The sequence below is a fragment of the Mastomys coucha genome, unplaced genomic scaffold (genome assembly GCF_008632895.1).
Source record: "Mastomys coucha isolate ucsf_1 unplaced genomic scaffold, UCSF_Mcou_1 pScaffold21, whole genome shotgun sequence".
Classification (NCBI taxonomy): Eukaryota; Metazoa; Chordata; class Mammalia; order Rodentia; family Muridae; genus Mastomys; species Mastomys coucha.
Window position 1 is genome coordinate 177,969,850 of NW_022196904.1, and position 22,210 is coordinate 177,992,059.

Consider the following 22,210-nt stretch of genomic DNA (forward strand, 5'->3'; position numbering starts at 1 on the left):
GTGTCATCCCTGGGCAAGCGTGACACAGTAACACACATGACTGTCATCCCTGGGCAAGCATGACACAGCAATACACATGTCTGTTATCCCTGGGCAAGTGTGATACAGTAATACACATGACTGTCATCCCTGGGCAAGTGTGACACATTAATACACATGACTGTCATCCCTGGGCAACTGTGACACAGTAACACACATGACTGTCATCCCTGGGGAAGTGTGACACAGTAACACACATGACTGTCATCCCTGGGCAAGTGTGACACAGTAACACACATGACTGTCATCCCTGGGCAAGTGTGACACAGTAACACACATGACTGTCATCCTTGGGCAAGTGTGACACAGTAACACACATGACTGTCATCCTTGGGCAAGTGTCATCCCTGGGCAAGTGTGACACAGTAACACACATGACTGTCATCCCTGGGCAACCGCAACACATTAATACACATGACTGTCATCCCTGGGCAAGTGTGACACAGTAATACACATGACTGTCATCCCTGGGCAACTGTGACACATTAATACACATGACTGTCATCCCTGGGCAAGCGTGACACAGTAACACACATGTCTGTTATCCCTGGGCAAGTGTGACACAGTAACACACATGACTGTAATTCCAGTGTTTCTATGATGAGAGGGAAGGGGAAGCCAGAATGATTCCCAGAAACTCACACTTGCCTGCCATCTACAGTGGAAACAAAACCAGACCCAAGAGATCCTCAAAGAAAGGTGAGAGCTGACACCAGAGGCTGCCTGCCATCTGACCTCCAAACTCATCAGAACGTGCATGCCAATGCTCACACACAGATATACCCAGAGAAAAATTATATTAAAAGAAATGTAAGGGAGCATTAATTAGAGAAGAAGAAGAAAGAGGAGGAAGAGGAGGAAGAAGAGGAGAAGGAGAAGGAGAAGGAGGATGAGGAGGAGGAGGAAGAGGAAGAGGAGAAAGAGGAGGAGGAGAAGGAAGAGGAGGAGGAGAAGAAGAAGAAGAAGAAGAAGAAGAAGAAGAAGAAGAAGAAGAAGAAGAAGAAGAAGAAGAAGAAGAAGAAGAAGAAGAAGAAGAAATAATAACCCTTTAGCTTAGTAATAGTTAAAATCAACAGTGCCTTAGAGAAACTAGAAAGGGCAGAAGGCTGAGCTTGCATTTTGTGAGTGTTTTGTCTGTGCTTGGGGAGTGGGGTGGACTACAGGCGTGTTTTACCTCATCCTCAGAAGAGGTGAATCAAAGGCTGTGGGAGTGAGCTAAGCTAGCATGAGAGAAACTCGGGTCCCAGCTCAGGTGTCTCAGGCACGCAGGCGGGACTCTCAGGGAGGCTTCTGATTCATACATTTAGGCCCTGGTGTTTTTTTTCCTTCTGTCCATCCCAATCTTGCCTGCTCCATCCTCACCCCACCAAATGGAGGTTGGGGAACAAACCCTTGATGTAGTCCAGGCTGGCCTTGAACTTGTTATGTAACCAAAGATGACTGTGGATGCCTGATTCTTCTCCCTCTCTCACAAGTGTTAGGATTAGAGGTGTGTATGGCCACACCTGGTTTTATGGGGTGCTGAGAACCAAACCTAGAGATTCATAGATACCAGGAAAACACTGCCAATTCAGCTACATCCCCAGCCTCCGGGAGAGTAATTTTAAAAGGTGTGGGGCACTGATCACCTGCCCCGCCCTTACTCTAGAGCTCAGACCAGAGCAAGTAGGGATAAGAGAAAGCAGGCTGAGCAAGAAGAGGCAATGGGGATTTTTAGGTGTCATTAGGGTGGCTTTTCATATATTCATTTCCTGTTGGGAGCTGTAGACTAGATTTCAGCAAAGGCTAGCTGTGAAGAATTCAGACCCTTTTGAAAGAGAAACTGTAAATGGCATTTTAATTTTAAAATAGTATTTAGTGGTCACCTTCTCCGTCACTGGCCCCGAGAGACTGATTGCTTTTGCATCGATCTGCATCTCAGTGTCTCACTCCGGGGTGTTTCAAAGTAAGTACCACTGACTGAGGGTCAATGTCTCACATTTGGGGACTTCCTCTGGAATTAGGAATTAGAGAACCCCGAGAGCAACCACCAACTAGGCTGATTGGAGGGAAAGAAAAACAAGTTCAGCAACAGGTACCTACTGGGATGCCAGAGGCCCCTCACTGCTTCCAGACTGGCGACTGTATCTACATAAGGAGGCACAGTCGCTGGAAACCCCAGGGGAAGGGACCCTTCTGGTGCCGCTAGCCACTCCCACCACCCTCAAGGTGGACAGTATTGCAGCCTGTGTGCATGCTTCCTGTGTGAGACCTGCTGATACTCTGCTCCCTAGGGACCTCCACCCCACCCTGCTGGACAGTACAGAAGACAGACAATGCTCAAGCTCACTCCACCTTGATCATGACTACCTGGTGGTACCTTTGGATTCTGGTTCCTTCCCCCATCCTATGTGCCCGACGGCCAAACCTGTTACAGCACTCACTGCCTCCCTTCTGTTAGGTTTAGGGGTGGCTGGCACAGCCACCAGGACCTTCACTTTGGTCTTACAAGGGAAACATTATGACAGCCTGAGGGCAGCCATTGATTTAGATGTAGAAAGGATAGAAACTTCCATCAGTCACCTTCAAGAATCATTGACTTCATTTACAGAAGCAGCACTACAGACTAGGAGGGGATTAGACTTAGCTTTTCCTCCATCAAGGAGGGCTATATATAGACCATTCTGGGGTTGTTAAAGACTCAATGGCCAAGGTGAGAGAAGGGCTAGCCAAGCCGAAGAGAGCAAGATAGCAGAGTCGGGGCTAACTGGTTCAAGTCTTGGTTTAACTCCTCCCCTTGGTTAACCATCCTCATATCTACCTTGTTAGGACCCCTAATTGTTCTCCTGCAATTGTTGACCTTTGAACCCTGTATATTGAACAAGGTTATAGCCTTCATAAAAGAGAGAGTAGGAGCAGTACAGCTGATGGTCCTGCATCAATATGAGACCCCGAGGACAGGACCTGAAGAATATGAGTTAGTTACTTGAGACCTCTGAGTGTAGCTACAAGGTTGGAGCTTGTACAAGAAAAAGGGGGGAATGAAGGGCTCTAGGGACTTTCACCAGCCTTGCACCCACCCACCTCAGGTCAGGCTTAAAGCCAGGTTCCATTCTCCACCCACAGGAACATTCTTGAGTAAAACACTCTCAGAATGTGCTGACTGATAGTCACCTGACCAATAGATTTAAAGGTCAATATGCTTAGCCAATAAGTTTGAACTATAACTTTGCTGATGTAACCTGTGCCCCTAAAAAGTATAAAAACTGCTTATAATAGCCATTCAGGGTTGCCTTCTCATCACTCGCCCTGAGGGACTGATTGAGGGCTGACCTAGACATACCACCAGAAAATAAACCTCTTGTTTTTGCATCGAAAAAAAATATTATTTAGTAACTCTTACTAAATAATAACACTTTTTTTGTTGGTTTTTTGAGACAGGGTTTCTCTGTATAGCCCTTGCTGTCCTGGAACTCACTCTGTAGACCAGGCAGGTCTCAAACTCAGAAATCCACCTGCCTCTGTTTCCCAGGTGCTGGGATTAAAGGAATGCGTCACCACTGTCTGGATTATAATAACACTTATTAATATGATCTGGACAGACCTCCCCCCCATAATCAAGGCAGAGTCTTATGGATTTTTAAAATCAACTTTAGCACAATTACTGGGGGATCACCCCTAATCTATCTTTCTATATCCTAGACTGTTAATTCCCTAGCTGCACTTTCTGAGTACCTGCTGTTTGAGTCTCGCCTGGGTTACTTCCGCCCCATCAGTCTGTCCTCAGGGGACATTTCACCCTGCCTCATGGGGACCCTCCTGGTCCATAACATCTAATGGAGACGCCCTGCTCTCTCCACCTGTCTTCCTCCTTCTTCTTCCTTCCCCTGTCTCCTTCTTTCTCCTCATTCTCCTCATGGTTCCTACCTGTGACCTCCCAGCCCAGTAATGGAAATCCAGCCTATCTCTATTCTCCCCAGTAATTGGCTATAGCTACTTTTTTTTTTAACCAATAGCTTTAACGGTGGGGCAAGGGTTACCTAGCATCACTTGGCATGCATGAGGATCTGCTCATGGGGGACCCAGGTCTTGGGGGCTAGTGTCTAGCACTGAATACATGGCAGCACCAGACCCACCCCCAACAAGAAACTTTTCTCCCAACTGTGAAAAGGCCACATTTCCCCTTTTCTTCTCAGTAACCATGTCCAGAAAATATCTAGAAAAAGGAGGGGACTGGGGGAAGACTCAACAAAAGCCCACAGGCCTCCTGAAAAAGTAAGCAAGCCCCAGGCTTTCCTTTAACTGAGTAACTTCATGAACTGCCACGAAAAATTCTCGTTTTGCCTAAAAGAGTTCTAGTACTTAAACAAATGCTCAGTATTGCTTCCGAGAAATCCCTCTGGGCCATCAGAGTGGATCCAAGGACAAGTTTGCGTAATTCCGGTGTTTTCCTAGTTTCTGGTTTTCCTCCGAAGACTGTGTTCTGGTGGCATTCAGATGTCACACTTGGCCAGAGTGGACCTCGGCAGCAGAACGTATGTCCAAGGCCTCGGGTTCATCCCCTAGCCCCAAATCCCATCTAGAGCATTAACTTTGAATGTTTCTCTACAACCCAGCAAATTTCAGAACAAAAACCCTTCTCTATTAATCAGACCTTAGGTTAACGAAATGTATGTAACACTTGTATGTTTCTTGCAATCTTTTAGAGAATCCAGTGCATCACCCTTGGAGAGACATTTGGGTCTGGCTACAGAGCTGACTCCCCAGCCTGCAGACTTAGAGGTTTTCCATCTGGATGGAAGAGAATTGAGCTGAGACTCTTCTCCCTTCTTTTCTAGTGAGGGATTCTGGGAGGGGAAGTTTAGTTAAGGAGGATATTTGCAGGAGGTTTTAGCTTAGCTTCAGTGACTCATTCAAGGTCAGGCAAGGAGAAAAACAAAGCGAGAGTGAGACACCGGAGGCTACCCCTTAAGAATCTCAGCCCCTCCGTGGACTTTTATGGATTGAAGTGTGGTCAGAAATCAGGGTTTTGTGGTGTTTTCCCCCCTCCCCTCCCCAACATTTCAGAAGAGGCTTCTTAGAAGCATCATCACCGTCTATCCCTGGAACGATAAGGCGCAAAGCCCCGGAAACCACTCACTGCAAGGCGCAAAGCCCCAGAAACCACTTACTGCAGACCGCACCAGCAGCTTCTCTCTAAGGAAAGAGTAAATCTTCGACCTTAAAAAGCCTGAGACTGAAGGATAACTCTAATGGAAGCGAAAACTGCTTGGCTCAGGTGTCTAGACAGCGCTCTCTGTGTGTGTGTTGTGAGTATTCATGCAGAGTAGCAACCCTTATCCTCCACCGAGGAAAAGATGGGTCAGCAATCCCCTGTGGGAATCTAAGCCTGGCTTAGTCTGTGGTGTTGGTCGGGAGATGCTGTTCTGTTTTGCCTAAGTCTTGAACTTCTAGCCTTCTTCTAGATTGCTCAGAGCACACTTTCCTGACCGTTGCTTTCTCTGCACAGGAAATGTCTGTAAGACTGGCAAGTACTTCTTCCTCTCTCTGCACTCCCATTCCAAATGGTGCATTCAACATTCAAGAACCACAAGCTGTCTTCCCTCTTAGCCCCGGAACACAGTCATCCTCACATTTTCAGTTAGCTGGCTTAGAAGCCCTGTGTCTGTCCTGAGCCTTTGTCAGACATCTAAAGACCTCAGCTTATAAAGTGTAAATATCACTCTTGTAAGCGCACAAGAGACCTAAGAATCCCATTTTCTTCATCTAAAGTAATTTTTTCAATATAACAGTATGAAAATTAGGAAGTGGGGGGGGGGGGAATCCCAGAAACCAGAGGGCTGGGACTAGAGTTGACAATTTACTTAAAATAATCAAAGCAAAAGCTTCTTTATTTCTTTAACACTTTTAATGTGATGTTTTGAATATCTATAGTTCTAGGCTGAGCTGATATAACAGTGTACAACAGTTCTTGAGAGAGAACAGACTATCAACCAAATGAGTAATTTACACATGGTATTAGCGAATGATCTTTGCTTTGAAGAAAAATAAGGGAGAGATGGAGTCTGATGGCCTTTGAGCAAAGCCTTTAAACAGAGCCTTTCAGATGTTGGCATCTGAAAGAAATTGAGTCCCACCAATAGGAAACGGCACATGCAAAGACCCCAGGAAGATCCCCTGGTGGTGACTGAGAAAATGACAGAGCCTGGTTGTGGCAAAGCTTGCAGAACTTTGTAGGCGATTTGAGTACTCTGACTTTTGTCAGGAGATGAGGATGAAGAGGGTGGCTCAAATAAGGGAGCAACAGGCCCTGGTTTGACAAGTCACTAGCTGAAAGGTCAGGGGGAAGGGATGAGGACAGACATAAAAGAGGAGAGAATTGCGAGGATGCCACTGAAATGAGCCCAGGAATTACTCGTCCTGGAAATTATAAGAAACACTTTGGGTGTTCACAAAAAAGGAAGGGTGTGCTTATGGAATACAAAGTAAGATCAGGAAAACATTTTAAAATGTTCTTCAGTTGGGAGACAGAAAGTTCAGTTTGGGAGCTACTATGCTACCACCATCTACTCCGATGCAATGGACTCAAGAGTCGTGGTGATCTGTGCTCCAGAATCTATTTTCTGAGCCAATAGCGTTTGGCCAGTGCATTTCAGAAGAGCCTTCTCAGGATGATCTTCCCTTTCTGTTTCCCAAAATTGCCTGGATGCACGTTAAAACAAAACAAAACAAAACAAAACAAAACAAAACAAAACAAAAAACAGGACCCATCTCATTCTGTGATTATAGCAGCAGGACTACAGGAGAATCCCTGTGATTACAAAGTTTGGGAAGCTGTCCACACTTTGGAGGGTTTGCTGAGAGCCAGAAAACATCAAAGGTCGTCCTTGACGGCCGGCAGGTGGCGCCACATGATCGTGAGCGGCTGAGGGCGCTCAGAGGCGCGGAGATCGCGGGTCCCCGGCGTTGCTAGGCTCACCTTGTCCCCGCGAATCTCCAGAGGAACCGCACGCAGGAGGAGTGAGTGGGCTGGGGGCTTGACTAGTATCCCGATTTGGTTTTTAGGCTCTGTGCATCGTAAGCTGTCTCCAGTCGGCTCCGGTGCTCCCAAGGAAGGAGCCCATTCTGCGGTGACACGGAGCCCTGTGGAGCCCGCAAGTCCCTGCAGCAAGGACCTGAGTGAGGCCTCGCGCCTCGGGGCAGGATCGCAGGGCTGCCAAGCCGCGCGCGAGCATCTACTACAGAGACCCCACGGGGAGCGCCGCACCCGCGGACCGCTCCTCTTCATTGGCCGCCTGGAGGAAGACCACGCCCCCATCCCTACAGTGCTCGTCTCTGACTGGCTCGTGTGTCCGGGATGGCCACGCCTCCTCCCCTCGCATACACAAGAGTCACGCGCCTTTCAGTTGGAAACTTGGCATGCGGAGGAGGACAGTGGCCCTCGTCTCCCCGCCCACCTCCCGTGCCATTGGTGCGGCACGCCGGCCGCGACCACGCCCCCATTCCAGCCCCCTGGCTGGGAAGGCGGGCGCCCGCTCTTGATTGGCCGGCAGACCTGCCTCTCGCGGGAGAGGTTAGCACGCCCCTCCCTCCCCTCCCTCCTCCCTCGGGCCCCGGGGTTCCTCAGCTGGCTCAGTCCGAATCAGTGTCATTCAGAGAGAAGGACAGCTGAGGGCTGGGCGCGAACGCGCGGCTGCAGTCCTGCTCGGGCGCCGGTGCCTGCGCTCGCGCCGCCGGGTGGGAAGGATGAAGCCTCAGCCGGAGCAGCCACCCTATGATTGGCTGTGGCGCTTGTGAACCCGAAGTAAAGATGGCGGGCGGGCAGGCAGCCGCCGCACTGCCCACTTGGAAGATGGCGGCGCGCCGCAGCCTCAGTGCCCGCGGCCGGGGGGTCCTGCAGGCAGCTGCGGGCCGGCTGCTGCCGCTGCTACTGCTGAGCTGCTGCTGGGGAGCGGGCGGCTGCACAGCGGCCGGCGAGAACGAGGAGACCGTGATCATCGGGCTGCGGCTGGAGGATACGAACGACGTGTCGTTCATGGAAGGGGGTGCTCTGCGGGTGAGCGAGCGGACCCGGGTCAAGCTGCGGGTGTACGGGCAGAACATCAACAACGAGACGTGGTCCCGCATCGCCTTCACTGAGCACGAGCGGCGCCGGCATACACCCGGCGAGCGTGGGCTGGGGGGCCCCGCGCCTCCGGAGCCGGACAGCGGCCCCCAGCGCTGCGGCATCCGCACCTCAGACATCATCATCCTGCCCCACATCATTCTCAATCGCCGCACATCGGGCATCATCGAGATCGAGATCAAACCGCTGCGCAAGATGGAGAAGAGCAAGTCGTATTACCTGTGCACGTCTCTCTCCACGCCCGCACTGGGTGCCGGCGGCTCCGGGTCTGCGAGTGGCGCCGTCGGGGGCAAGGGTGGCGCGGGGGTGGCCGGACTCCCACCTCCTCCGTGGGCCGAGACCACCTGGATTTACCACGATGGTGAGGACACCAAGATGATAGTGGGCGAGGAGAAGAAGTTCTTGCTGCCCTTCTGGCTGCAAGTGATCTTCATCTCGCTGCTGCTGTGCCTGTCGGGCATGTTCAGCGGCCTCAACCTGGGGCTCATGGCTCTGGACCCGATGGAGCTGCGCATCGTGCAAAACTGCGGCACGGAGAAAGAGAAGAATTATGCCAAGCGCATCGAGCCTGTGCGCAGGCAGGGCAACTACCTGCTGTGCTCGCTGCTGCTGGGCAACGTCCTGGTCAACACCACACTCACCATCCTGCTGGACGACATTGCGGGCTCAGGCCTTGTGGCGGTGGTGGTCTCCACCATTGGCATCGTCATCTTCGGAGAAATCGTGCCCCAAGCCATCTGCTCCCGACACGGCCTGGCGGTAGGGGCCAACACCATCTTCCTCACCAAGTTTTTCATGATGATGACCTTCCCCGCTTCTTACCCGGTTAGCAAACTGCTGGACTGCGTCCTGGGCCAGGAGATAGGCACTGTCTATAACCGGGAGAAGCTGCTGGAGATGCTCCGGGTTACTGACCCCTATAACGACCTCGTGAAGGAGGAGCTGAACATCATCCAAGGGGCGCTGGAGCTCCGCACCAAGACGGTGGAGGACGTGATGACTCCCCTCAGGGACTGCTTCATGATCACCGGCGAGGCCATCCTGGACTTCAATACCATGTCCGAGATCATGGAGAGTGGCTACACTCGAATCCCAGTGTTCGAGGGAGAGCGTTCCAACATCGTGGACCTGCTCTTTGTCAAAGACTTGGCCTTCGTGGATCCAGATGACTGTACTCCCTTGAAAACCATCACCAAATTTTACAACCACCCCCTGCACTTTGTTTTCAATGACACCAAGTTGGACGCTATGCTGGAAGAGTTTAAGAAAGGTGGGCAATTTTGCTATTTTTTAATTGGCTTTGCTCTTTCCGTCTCCATCCTCCTCTCTCCTTGAGTCCTCTACCCCCAGACCAACCCCCCAAGGAGAGTTGACCGGAATTTCTCCCTTTCTTAATTGCAAAGTTGAAAGGATGGCATGGACTTGGGGACGGATTGAACTAGTGAGCACTTCTAGGTTTAAAAGCCCAAGACTGTCATTACTTTTCACGTCATCAAAAAAAAAAAAAAAAAAAAAAAAAACAGGCTTTGTAATTTCAATGTTTGAAACTTGACCCTCCAGGGGCCTCTGGTCTTGAGGGATCTACTTCATTCATTGTCTGGGTTCTGAATAGGTAGGTGAAAGAAAGTACAGACCGGCTCCCTAGATGCCCTTCTATTACATCTGATCACAGACATTTGGAAAATATTTAAGTAGCCTTAAAAAACCCAGTGCAGTCCTTTTTTCCCCACCTTCCTTAAACATCCGTGCTGACATCTCAAAGATTGGAAGTACATTTTTGATAGAGTTTGTTCTTGGCTGTCTGGCGTCCTGCAGGGTAGATTAAGGTCTTTGAGGGTGGAGCAGGGGTAAAGAAAGCACCACTAGAAACCCTACATTATTTGGATGCGACTTCTCAGGCTGGAAAATTGGGGGTTTGTTTTGTTTAAAGCGAACTTAGTTATTAATATATAACTTGGAAAGATTAGTGGTAAGCTAACTTTTTATGAGGCTGTAACTGTCTTTCTTCACGGTTTCTGTTTATCTGACAGCAAGTAAAATCCCCTAAAGCAAGTGTGGTTTTGGCAGAAAGCTTGAACCCTTAACAGTGGGATGAATACCATTCTTAATTATGATTTATTTCTTTATATTTTTTCCAGTTTAAATGTGTTCTTCTTTTAACCTTGATCTCTTGATACATTAACATGAAGTACGTCTTCAAGCGCTCCAGACTCTAGGGTGTTAGCTGGGAAGAGGCGAAGGCCCAGTGTCCATCCACCATGTGGGCACAATCATTTTTTTGCATTGTGGCGTTGTCTGTCTTATTTTGTCATAAATAGGTGAATAGCAACTTGTACTATTCTTACTGAGACTTTGAAAGTTTCCAGTAAATAGTGAGTGTTGTTGCAAACCAAGGGATGCTGAGTTTTGTCACTGGTGCTTGGCCTGCACCAGCATTGCAATGTGTGTGTAACCTTGCATGACCTGAAAACTAAATTCTCATTCTTCACATGGAATTTCGATTACCAATGGGGTCGCTACCCCAACAAAGGCCGTGTGTACCTGGTAACAGCTCACTGGATGGGGTGCCTGCTTGTCCTCACTCCCTTTTCTTGGATGAATGGTGTCCTCTCTGGAACAGGACCACAATGCAGTAATTTTCATATAAAAAAAAAATAGAGCAGAATGTGCTTCGGGGCTTAGTAATTTGCATTTAAAAGCAGGAGGAGAAAAAGAAAATGTCCAGTATCTCTAGCTCCAGAGTGTCTTGGGGTATCCGTTCAGTGCCAAGCTGCTTATTAAGAGTGTGGAACTAGTGTCTCCCTTCATCTGCGGCACAGGGAGATGTCTTGAAATGCTCGAGGATGCCTCCGAATTCCCAGGGCTGGTACAGTTTATTGGGTCCTTTGCTGCTGTTTCTATTCAGGTTTTTGCATATCCCCTTCTAGATTGCTAATACCAGGCCAAGTCAGGCGTCGAGATGTGCCCCTGTAGCTCCAGCTCCCTGGGAGGCTTAGTGCTAGGGAAAGAACACACGATATACTCCACTGTGGCTTTTATCCAAGGAGATGTGTGGCATCGGGTTAAGAAGGAGAGCGAAGGAAAGCTCCACTCCGTCTACTAACATGGTCTGAGAAGCGAACACAATTGGTGGCAAACTGGAGAGTTAAGCCATATCTTTAAAAGAACAGAATGGCCATTTGCTAAAGAATAGGAATAATCGATTTTTTTGAGAAATGAATTTGGTCAATTTAACTTTACATTTACTTACATTAATTCTGTGTTCTTTTTAATTAAAAACTATTTGATTTTATGTGATTTTTGTGTGCACCTGAGCATATATATGTATATGCATCTAGTACCTGCAGGAGCGCTCAGAGGTTAGAAGAGCTGTCAGATCCCCTGAAACTGGAGTTAGCAGGCAGTTGGGAGCCGACAGCCATGTGGGTACTGGAAGCCAAACTCATGTCCTCTGCACGAACAGTAAGTGTTTAACTACTGAGCCATCTCTTTAGCTACCTGGTCTTTTCTTTTAGAAAAATGTTTATGAAACCACATACAACACTCAAAAAAAAAAAAGAGAGAGAGAGAGAGAGACAGACAGACAGACAGAAATTGAATCAATGACATTTGTATTTTGATAGCAATATATTTTGACCAAAAAAAGAAAAATATATTTTGTACTCATTATACGGATGATCTTCGGAATGTTCTTCACATTCTGGAGTAACACGTTCATTTGCATACTACAAGTGATGCTATATTTGCTACTCTAACAGGAAGTTATAATTAAATCTACAGGTACTTTTTAAAGCAGGTATTAATATTGCCTAGGGATTAGTCCTTTTTAATGTGTGAGTTAAAATCGCTCACCTGCTTTCTTTTTCTTTTCATGATTTTCCAGTTTAGATATAACTTTTTGTAATGTATTAGGGATTAAATTCATGGCCTCCATAGTAGGTAAGCCCTTTACCAGGGGGTTATACCCTCAGCTCCCTGAAATAACTGAAAGAGTTTTGAAGTTTATTTATTCACGTGTGTGTGTGTCTCTCTCTCTTTCTCTCTCTCTCTTTAGATGTGTGTAGAGAGAGATCAGAGGACAACTTGTGGGAGTTGGTTCTGTCCTTTCATCCTGGAGGTTGAACTCAGGGCTCAGGCTTGACAGCAAGTACCCCTGTGGGTTGAGCCACCTCGCCAGCTCCTGCCACCATCTGTTTCATGTGTTTGTGATAAATAACGAATGGTGTGTGGGTGCTCTGGAAACCTTCTTCTTCCGGCCCCCTTCTTTATCTCCATTTCTGAAAAACAGAAAGAGAACAAAACCAAGACTCCCCAAATCCCACTGTAACCCCAAACTAGTTAGTCACTAACCCAGCCCTCCCTGGGTGTCCCTGCAGAATTAGGCTGGTCTCCTTGAAGCTTTTCTTGCTGCTGGTGATAACCAGTCTGGTTAGTTTTCTCCGAGGTGGTGGAGATAGGCGGTTCTGGCGTTGAAAAGAGATTCTCCTTTTGTGTAAGCTTCGTCAGTGTCTTCTTCCTGGTGGTTAGAACTTCTAAACTCTGTCAAGGCTAACGGGCAGCCTTGCTGGAGGGGAGGGCCAAGGTAGTAATGCTTATTTTGTAGTCCGGTCTTCACGGTGAAGCTAAGGGCTTGTGCCTTTACTTATTGTATGCCAGGCACAGTGATGAAGGTTCTTCTGAGAGGAATCTTAGTGAAACATCTCATGATGTCTGAATGGAGTGGTATCCTTATTTTACCAGTGAGGATAATTGGGGCTTAGAGCGAATGACTTCTTCAAGGTCACAGAGTAATTCACCGATTCGGGGTTTAACTCTTGTCTGTGTGGCATCAGAACTGGTTTGTTGTTGTTGTTGTTGTTGTTATTTGTTTATTCCATGTACTAAGCTACACCTCTAGCCCCAAAACTCACTCTCTTAATCTTAATTTCTTATACTAGTTTGAAGTGCTGATATTGGCATTATTTAAATTTATTTATTTTATTTTATGTATGAGTATGTGTGGGCACTACGCACATTCTTATGGAAGTCAGAAGAGGGCATCGGCTCCCCTAAACCACCATGTAGGTGCTGGGAACTGAGCCTGGGTTCTCTAGGAGAGCAGCAAGTGCCCTTAACCACTGAGCCACCTCTTCAGCTCCAGTGCTTCTGTTTTAGTGAGTGTGAGATTTGGGCTTTTGTGAAAACATTGCCTTAGAGCCTATTGGGCAAGAGGCCTCTACCTGTGTTTGTAAGAAATGCTATTGGTTGCTTTTAGAACCAATGCTTTGGCGATAGCAAGAAGGGGTTGGTGCCCTCTTTTTAAATATTGTAATATACTGATGCTTTTGCTTGTGTAACCATTGCATAAGAAATTCTTTTTGTAAGAGTTACACACACATGCAGCACTGAGATTCCTTTTGTGGATTTTACAGTAACATTAGACTGCCTTAGTATGCTGCTTTCATGGCTGCCTTACAGCTGCTTTATTACTAATTATTATTATCATATGCATATGTATATGACTGTTTGTCTGCATGTACGTCTGTGCTCCACACACATGCCTTGTGCCTGAGGAGGTGGGGAGCCTCCATGTTTGTGAGACGACAAATGCTCTTAACCACTGAGCTACCTCTCCACCCTCATTTGTCAGACTGTTTTCTGTTTCAACCTTGATTTATTTTATCTTTTTTTTTTGTAGCTTCCATATTAATATTTGGTTGCAAATAGGCATCCTTTTCAAGCCCATTTGTTTTATACACTAGTTTTATACATTAGTTGCTTATAAATCAAATAAGAAAATTAGCTCAGAAATTCCTATTAGCAGATGATGAGAACTCTAGGAAACTATAGAGCAATCCAATGCAGTGGGAAGGAAAATACAACAGAAAGCTGCTTGTGTCGTGTGCAGCAAGCCTGTCAGGCTCCTCCTTTACCTGTCATTACCTTCTCATCTACAGACTGTGAGCTCCAGCCACCCAGCTATCTACCCCTGCGTGACTTGGAAGAAGTAGTAACCGGTTACTGCCTCTTTCTCTCCTTGTTTTCTTTGTAGCAATTGCATTCCAGTAGTACAGAACTCGTGGTTTTTAGCTGCTTAGGACTTGGTGGGATTCTTTTCTGCTTATTTCTTAGTTAGAAACAGGAGACTATCTAACGTTACATATGCAAGGATGTATGTATAATTTTCACCGAGAACATCAGGTGCGGACTGGGGAGGTACCTCAGTTGATAGGGTGTTTGTCAAGCATGTACCAAACCCTGGGTTCACTCACCAGCACCATATAAATTGGGCAGGGTGGCACACATTTGTAATCTTAGAACTTGGGAGGTGGAGGCAGAAAGGGTCAAGAGTTCAAGGTCATCCTTGGCTACATAGTAAGCCCAGCCTGGGCCTTGTATAATCTATCTCAAAAATTAAATACATTAAGTACATAATTCTGTTTCTGTAATAGTCCAGTAAGTCTTTGCCTATCGTATGTTAAGATCTTAATATGGAAATATTTTTCCCTTACCATATTTAATGTTTTACTTGTCTAAAATGTAGAAGGATGCTTTAAAATTGATGTTTAAAGGTGTGACGGGTGTTGAAGGAAGTGGATCTGTATGCCTCTGTCATCTTATTTTTTGTGTGTGCAGTTCCATGCGTTAGCTTTGTCACAGGTTAGTGAGAAGGTGCACCGCTTGAAGGTCTAGTCCAGTGTTTGCTGATGGTTTTACTAGGTGACAGGATTTATCTGGATCACTTATTAAGGGAAGATTCTAGGCCTCACTCAGAGTCTTTGTGACCTGTTGGCTCTAGGAAGGGGCTGTGGGGTCCATCCATGTTAAGCTACCCCAAGGACCTTCATAGAGGAAAGCCTGAGGCAAACGTGGCTCTCAGGCCCTGGAATAAGGAAAGTAAATCTGGGCAAGGGGAGGCTTTAGGGCCATGCCTTACTACCTAGGCACAGCCACTGGACCAGAACTCATCCGGGACGTCTAGGCTGGAGTTCTTTCCACACTAACGGACCAGCCCTCCCTCCCCTTATTTAGAGTTAAAGGTTAGCCACATCACTGAGAAATCAGGCTCTTGGGTTTGCCACTGGTTTTTTATCTTGCGACTTTGATGTCAATATTTCAGATATCTTGCTCTCAAACAATCATCAGCTGGCATTTTATTACATAGATAATAGGTCTGGTTGTGTCATCGGATTTTATGTTGTGTTTTACTTCAGCTTAGTTGATAACTGAGGTTTTACTTTATTATGGTCAGAGTGGGAGGGTATTTGGGGATATGTGTATTGGTCTATAGATTGTTCAAAGCCTCCATTTGTTAAGTATAAGTATTCCTTTTGATTTAGTGACGTATTTTCTCATTAGTTGGTTTATCTTTTAGAGCGATGTAGGTTTGATTTAGGACCACAGGGTAGCGCCTTCTTGGCTCTTTTCATTTCTGCTCACTGTACATTCTGTTGAGATATTCATCAGGGCTGGGGGTTGCACTGTGGCAGATCTGGCTTTGGAATGGGAGATAGGGAACAAGTAGCTAGCAATCTCTGTGGGACATGTATTGTTAAGCCAGATTAGGTGGTGGTGGACATGGAGGTGCTAAGCACTTCCCCTGGTTTTATTTTCCTTCTTTACTTACCTATTTATTTGCAGACTTGATATGAGATTTATTAGTAAGCATGACTGGTGGGAAGTAGGACTCAGCACAGTGCAAGCTGTCAGGGGTCCAGGGTCATCCATGGGCCACCACTTGAGATATATTTGACCGGCAGCCCTGAGGGTTATAAGCTGCTTCTCAGCTACTGTGTCTTTAAGTTCATTAAACAGGAAAGCAACACTTCCCTGAGTTGTAGATCTTCTGGTGACAAGGGAACTTGAACCTGGTGCTACCCAGGGTGTCAATCACATATTCCTTATTCTGCAGCTTGGTGCAGATGGACCTGATGACCTGGTCAAATCACAGGCCCTGGGGATTTCCAGTGGTACCCACATACCTGCCTCGAGCCTAGCATTGAGATCAGATCCATGCACACACAGCAGAAAGCTCTTGAGAGTTGCTTAGGGGAAACCATACAAGCAGCAGGTCATGTATTACCAGGAGGCTGTCCTCTGCAGCCATTGCGCACTGGACCCTGGAGAGGAAAGAAACCCTATTGGCTTAACTGCTCGGAGCCTTCCCCTGCTTTTGGTGTTGCCACCGATCATAACTATTGTACTGAGTGGGCTCTGTCTTCATACGGATGTCCTGTCAGACCTGGACCAGTGTGTTTTGTCTTGACTTTGCCACTTGTTAATGAAGCTGAAGAAGCAGGCTTCTCTGGATGTGCTCTGGATTTACTTGCCTCTTTGATCCTAGTAGAAAAGGGAGATGTTTCCAAGCCCATACTATGCAGTGAGCTGATGTGAGCCAGGCAGGGTAGTGCATACCTGTAATCCTAGTGCTTGGGCTGCTGAGGCAGGAGGATCGTGATTTCAAGGCCAGCCTAGGATACATAGTAAGACTTGTCTCGGAAGAAAAAAAAAGTGAAAATAAAAATAAAAATGTTTCCAACGGGCCTGGGAGGTAATGCCCAGTTAGTTGTTAGAACAGTATTTTATTGGTAATTGTATACAGTGGGCAGGAACAGATTAAGTTCATGCTGCTCTAACAAAATTTTGGAAACTGGATAGTTTGAAATAATCTTTCCAGTTCCCTAGGCTGAGAAGTCTAAGAGCAGACAGATCATTTGGTGTCTAGGAAAGGCTTTCTTACCTTGTCCTGACATGACAGAAAAGTGACAGGGCAAACTAGAGCTGTAGGTTAGTTCCCTCCAGCCTGGCGATAAGGGCTGAGTTATTCTTGAGGCCACCCTCATGACCTGGCCGGCTCTGAGGGCCCCAGCTCTTAGTACCCCCATGGTAGGGATTAAGTTTCAACATGAATTTCGCATGGGCAAGTTCACAGTAGCAGTTTTTAGTCCAGACTGGAGATCTGACAGCCAGGGAGAGCATAACGTGGAGTTTATAGTGGTTGGAAATGTTAGAATCTTACGAGACTAATTAGTGAAGGTCCCTCCACCTTTCTCTTCTATAAAAAAAGTTTTTTAAAAACTGTATTCTCATTATTAGAGTGTGTATAATGTGGAGGTCAGAGGAGCTGGTCTTCTCCTTCCACCATGTGGGTCCTAGGGATTCCACTAAGCCTTCTTGGTGGCCAGCTTATACTCACTGGCGGTCTTACCAGCCCTCTCTGATTGAATTCTATGCTCACTCTTTTTAGGCTGTTTGTTAACTTGACAAACTGGCTATAATTTACTACATACTGTAAGTTCCCTAAAGTACAAATACCAAGATTACAATAATTACTTTTTAACTACAGGAAGGGATAATAAAGATGGAAATATCTGAAGCAAGCTCTCAAAGGTTTGGAGAGTCCCTGAATGTCCCAGGGTTAATACAAAAGGAAATTCTCAGATCACTCTGACAAAACAGTGTCGGCATCGATTACATGGAAAGTATAACACACTGATGTTAATATATGGAGTTTGTGTCACTTAGAGCAGTGTGGTTGGGACACTTGGGGTAGAAGGGCATTCAGGAGTCCGAAAATGTCCTTTGGGTTAGGAATTTCTTCTCTGAAATCTTTCTTTAGTGTTTCTGGAAGAGAAAAGGGTCATGTTGGCCTTCATATTCATGGATGTTGTAACATGACCTGTGAATGGTGAAATGACACCTGAAGACTTGGCAAAGAGGGGAACATTAAGGAAATTAGAGATGTCGGCTAATTACAATCATTTAATGATAATTTTGAAGGCTGTGTAGGAAATGTAGGGTGATTACTTGTAAGAATTATAGACTTGTAAAAATCTGCACATGCCTCGACTGGAAGGGAATGTGAAAGAGTAAAGGTAGTTGATGGGTAGGGGTGGCTGATCCCAGCTGATCTCTGCAGAAGTCTGCTTGTTAACTTTGTACAATGATACACTTGGAAAAAATTCAGATCTGCTAAGAACATTATGTGTCCCGGTCTTAGAAAAGCTCACCTTTGCTCATGCTAAGAACTCAGTATTACTTCATTTCCCCCTGGAGCATTTTATTGCCGAAACAAATAGTTCTTTTACAAATTTTAAAAATTGGAATGTAGTTTACCCCTTTAAAGCATATGAGTCATGAATTTTTTAGTGTATTTTCAAGGTTGTACAACCATTACTGTTGTCCTTTCAAGACCTTTTCATCCCCTCCCCCCCACCAGAAGTCCCACACCTGGAAGCAGTCACTCCCCATTCCCTGCTCCTACAGTCCCTCCTAGTGCTCTTTGCTATCTGTGAGTGACCCTGTTCTGGACATTACATGTAGACACAGCCTCAGGACTGGTTTCTTTGTCTCAGCCATGGTTGTATTCGTGGTTCATTCATGCTGCAGTGTAAGTACCTCACTCTTTTCCAGGGTCACATATCTCATCTCAAGGATTTATCACATCTTGTTTTTGCATTTATCTGTGGATAGACATTTGTGTTGTTTGCCCTTTTTTCCTTCTGGATAATGCTTCTGTGAACATTGGCGCACAGGATTTTGTGTGGACATAGGTTTTTAGTTCTTCTGAGTAATAAATGTAGGAATCAAGTGGTTCTCAGTTGTTAACTTCGGTTGTTAACAAGTGTTAGCTTAGTTGTTAATTAAGCTCTTTTCCAAAGTAACTGTCCCATTTTATACATACAAGGGTTCCAGTCTCTATATATCTTCATACTATTCCCCCCTCCATCCTTATAGACAGCCTAGACAATGTGAAGCGATATTGCCTGTGGCTTTGATTTGCATCTTTGTAATTGTAAAGATGTTGAACATCTTTTCTTGTGCTTAAAGTCATCACCATATCATTGGAAGAATGTCTGTGCAGTTCCTTTGCCCATTTCATTATTTATAGTTTTAAATTGTATGATAATGTATGTGTACATGTGTGTGTGGGGTGTGTGTGTGTGTGCATGTGAATTCAGGCACTCACAAGGGTCAGCATCGGACCCCTTGGGGCTGGAGTTACTGGTATTGTGAGCCGCCTGACATGGGTACTGGGATCTAAATTCCAGCCACCCTCTGCAAGGGCGGTGTGCTCAACTGTGGAGCCATCTCCTTTTAACTTTTTAAGAGCTCTTTTTATATGGGGAATGCTAGTCAGTTATCAGATATATGATGTGTAGGTATAACCCTATTCTGTGAGTTACCTTCTTGCTTTGAAACAGGGAGGTCTGTATTGCTAGTAAAGCCAATTTGTCATTGTCAATTTGTCAATTTGGCCACCCTTTTGTGTCATGTGTAGCACACAGTTGCCAGGTCCAGAGTTTCCACAAAGATTTATGCTTATGCTTTCTTCTCTGAGTTTTACGGTTTTAGTTCTCACACTCAATCTTGAATCCATTCTCAGTTATTGTATACAGTGCTAGGTAGGGTCCATTTTCATTCTCTCGAGTGTGGGTATCCAGTTGTCGCAGTACATTTGTTGAAAAAGACTATTCTTTTGCCATTGAGTTGTCTTGATATCCTGTCAAAAATCAGTGGGCCGGGCCATAAAGATGAAGGCTAATTTCTGAGCCTTAAATTCCTCTGCTGATATTCTGTCACTGATACCATGCTTTCTTGGTTCATGTAACTTTGTAATGAGTTTATAAATTGGGAAGTATACACCTTTCAATTTGCTTGGGTCAACTTGTCCATTTCTAATTTTAAAAAGCTAGACTTTGGGTAGGGGCTACACTGCATCTATAGGTTGGTTTGGAGAGCATAGTAATATTGATAACAGGAAGTCTTCATCCAGTGCTGGGACCTCTTTCTTCTGATCCAGTGCTGGACCTCTTCCTCCTGATCCAGCGCTGGGACCTCTTCCTCCTGATCCAGTGCTGGGACCTCTTCCTCCTGACCCAGTGCTGGGACCTCTTTCTTCTGATCCAGTGCTGGACCTCTTCCTCCTGAGGGCCTTTCTTCTCTTTCCATACACTGTTGGTTGTTTCCTCTTGTTAAATTTATTCCTAAATATTTGGATTTTTTTATACCACAGTAAATGGAATTCCTTATTAACTTTATTTTCTATTTGTTCATAGCTAATGTATAGAAATGCAGGCATTTTTGTAGATTAATCATATATTTTGCAACCTATAGAACTTATTAGATAACAAATGTTTTCTTTTTAAAAATTATACTTGATAACTAATTTTATTTTTTCAATATTCATGTAAATACTGTTTATGATTTTCTTTTACTTTTGTGTAAAATAATATGACCAGGGACTAATTTTCTTCTCATTAGCAAGTAGTTCTTAAAATAGAAAAATGTTTTTAAAAAGTTCATGAACTTCTTGACCTGGAGAGATGGCTAAGTGGTTAAGAGTACTTGCTGCTCTTGCAGAGGACCTGGGTTCTGTTCCCAGCTTCCTCTTGGAGTTCACAGCCAACTATAACTCTGGTTGTAAGGGATCTGATGTTGTTTTCTGGCCTGCTTGGGCACCAGGCGCTATGCATATATGCAGATAAAGACAAACACTCACACACATAAAAATAAATCATTTATAATATTTTTGAGCAGCATTTACATTCCTTGGGGTTATCTTACATTTACTATTTCATTTGATTTCAGAAATTTTATATTTTTCTTTAAAATTTTAGGCATGTGGGGGGGATGTTGCACAATTGAGAGAGTATTTGCAGCTGGGCGGTGGTGGCGCACACCTTTAGTCCCAGCACTTGGGAGGCAGAGGCAGGCAGATTTCTGAGTTCGAGGCCAGCTTGGTCTACAGAGTGAGTTTCAGGACAGCCAAGGCTACACAGAGAAACCCTGTCTCGGAAAACAAAAAGTATTTCTTAACACACTGCAATCTTGGTTTGGTCTCTAGCACCATGTAAAGACAGGTGTGGCGGCAATTCCTGCGATTCTTGTACTCAGAGGCGGAAGCAGGAGGATCACAAATTCAAAATCATCCTTAGCTACTTAGCAAGTTTGAGGCCAGCTATGTGTCCGGCTAGACCAATTGTTTATAGTGGTTTTGTAGCAGTCCAGGGATTTGCGATGAGTTCAGAAAGCAATCCAGCTAATATTTAAGTTGTTTGATAGTGCCTTCAGAAGATCAAACCCAAGGGTTTATACATTTTTTCATTTTTTAAAATTTTTTTCAGATGCTAGAGGAAGCTCTGGCTTTTAATTAGCTCCTTTTAAACTCCCTCCCTCCCTCCCATCCTACCTATCTCCCTCCTTCCCTTCCTTCTTCCTCCTTCCTTCCTTCCTTCCTTCCTTCCTTTCTTCCTTCCTCCCTCCCTCCCATCTTACCTATATCCCTCCTCCCTCCTCCCTCCCTCCCTCCCTCCCTCCCTCCTATCTCCCTCCTTCCCTTCCTCCCTCCCCCTTCCTTCCTCCTTCCCTTCCTTTCTTTGTTCTTTCATTCATGCCTGTGTGTCTGAGAGAGTCTGTTTTCTTATGGCGTAAAGACAGACCAAGTGCATCTTCTGATCTTTACTTGAGAGTGAATAGCCTCAGTTTTCCTGTTTGCCCGTCTGTGGTCATAGAAGCAATGTGCTGGCTGGACTCAGAGACTCTGTAGAGTGGCACCTGGGACTCAGGGAAGACTAGGAACCGTTTGAACAGATTTTATGGCGGAAAATTAAGAAGAAAAACAACTAGAACAATACATACACTCTCTTCTAAGGCGAGTTTTCTTTTGTCACTTGGTTTAAAGCTGGGGAGAGATAATATTTCTGCAGAGGTGACTACTGAGCAGAGACCTCGCACGGCTTTGCATCACCCTCTACATTGGAAGCTGCCACCATCAGGATGTCCTGGAAGACCCAAGGTGTCAGGAAACCAGGGAGACACAGTGAAGCCCTCTGCTCTTTGTATGTGTGTGAAATGAAGAATTAGGGTCTAGGGTTGCATTTGATTTGAAAACATGTTATCAGATGAGCAAAATCTAGTTTATTTAGAGTTGTTTGTAGCTGCCTGGAATACAACTCTTTGATTTGATAGCTCTGATGAAATGAAAGATTGATGATGGAATTCAGAGCTAACTGGATGTATACTTTTTTTTTATTTTAGATATTTTCTTTATTTACATGCGAATTTCTCCATTCCCAGTTTCCCCTC

The 22,210-nt window shown here is 45.6% G+C and overlaps 1 protein-coding gene and 1 non-coding gene across 6 annotated transcripts in view; one reads left to right on the forward strand and one right to left on the reverse strand.

The window, feature by feature from the left end:
- Nucleotides 1–7,584: 7,584 nt before the first annotated feature.
- The window catches only part of Cnnm2 (cyclin and CBS domain divalent metal cation transport mediator 2), a 152,077-nt gene continuing 137,451 nt past the window's right edge, over nucleotides 7,585–22,210 (forward strand). For 2 of the 5 annotated variants that reach the window (XM_031390590.1, XM_031390591.1), the window contains exon 1: nucleotides 7,585–9,413. In XM_031390590.1, the coding sequence (XP_031246450.1) occupies nucleotides 7,793–9,413 (1,621 nt within the window). In that variant the 5' untranslated portion in view covers nucleotides 7,585–7,792. The remainder of the gene's footprint in view (nucleotides 9,414–22,210) is intronic. The other 3 variants (XM_031390588.1, XM_031390589.1, XM_031390592.1) reach the window with 2 other exon arrangements.
- Nucleotides 16,151–16,282, reverse strand: LOC116104305. The gene has a single exon (XR_004123813.1). It is a non-coding gene; the product is annotated as a small nucleolar RNA SNORA70 (small nucleolar RNA).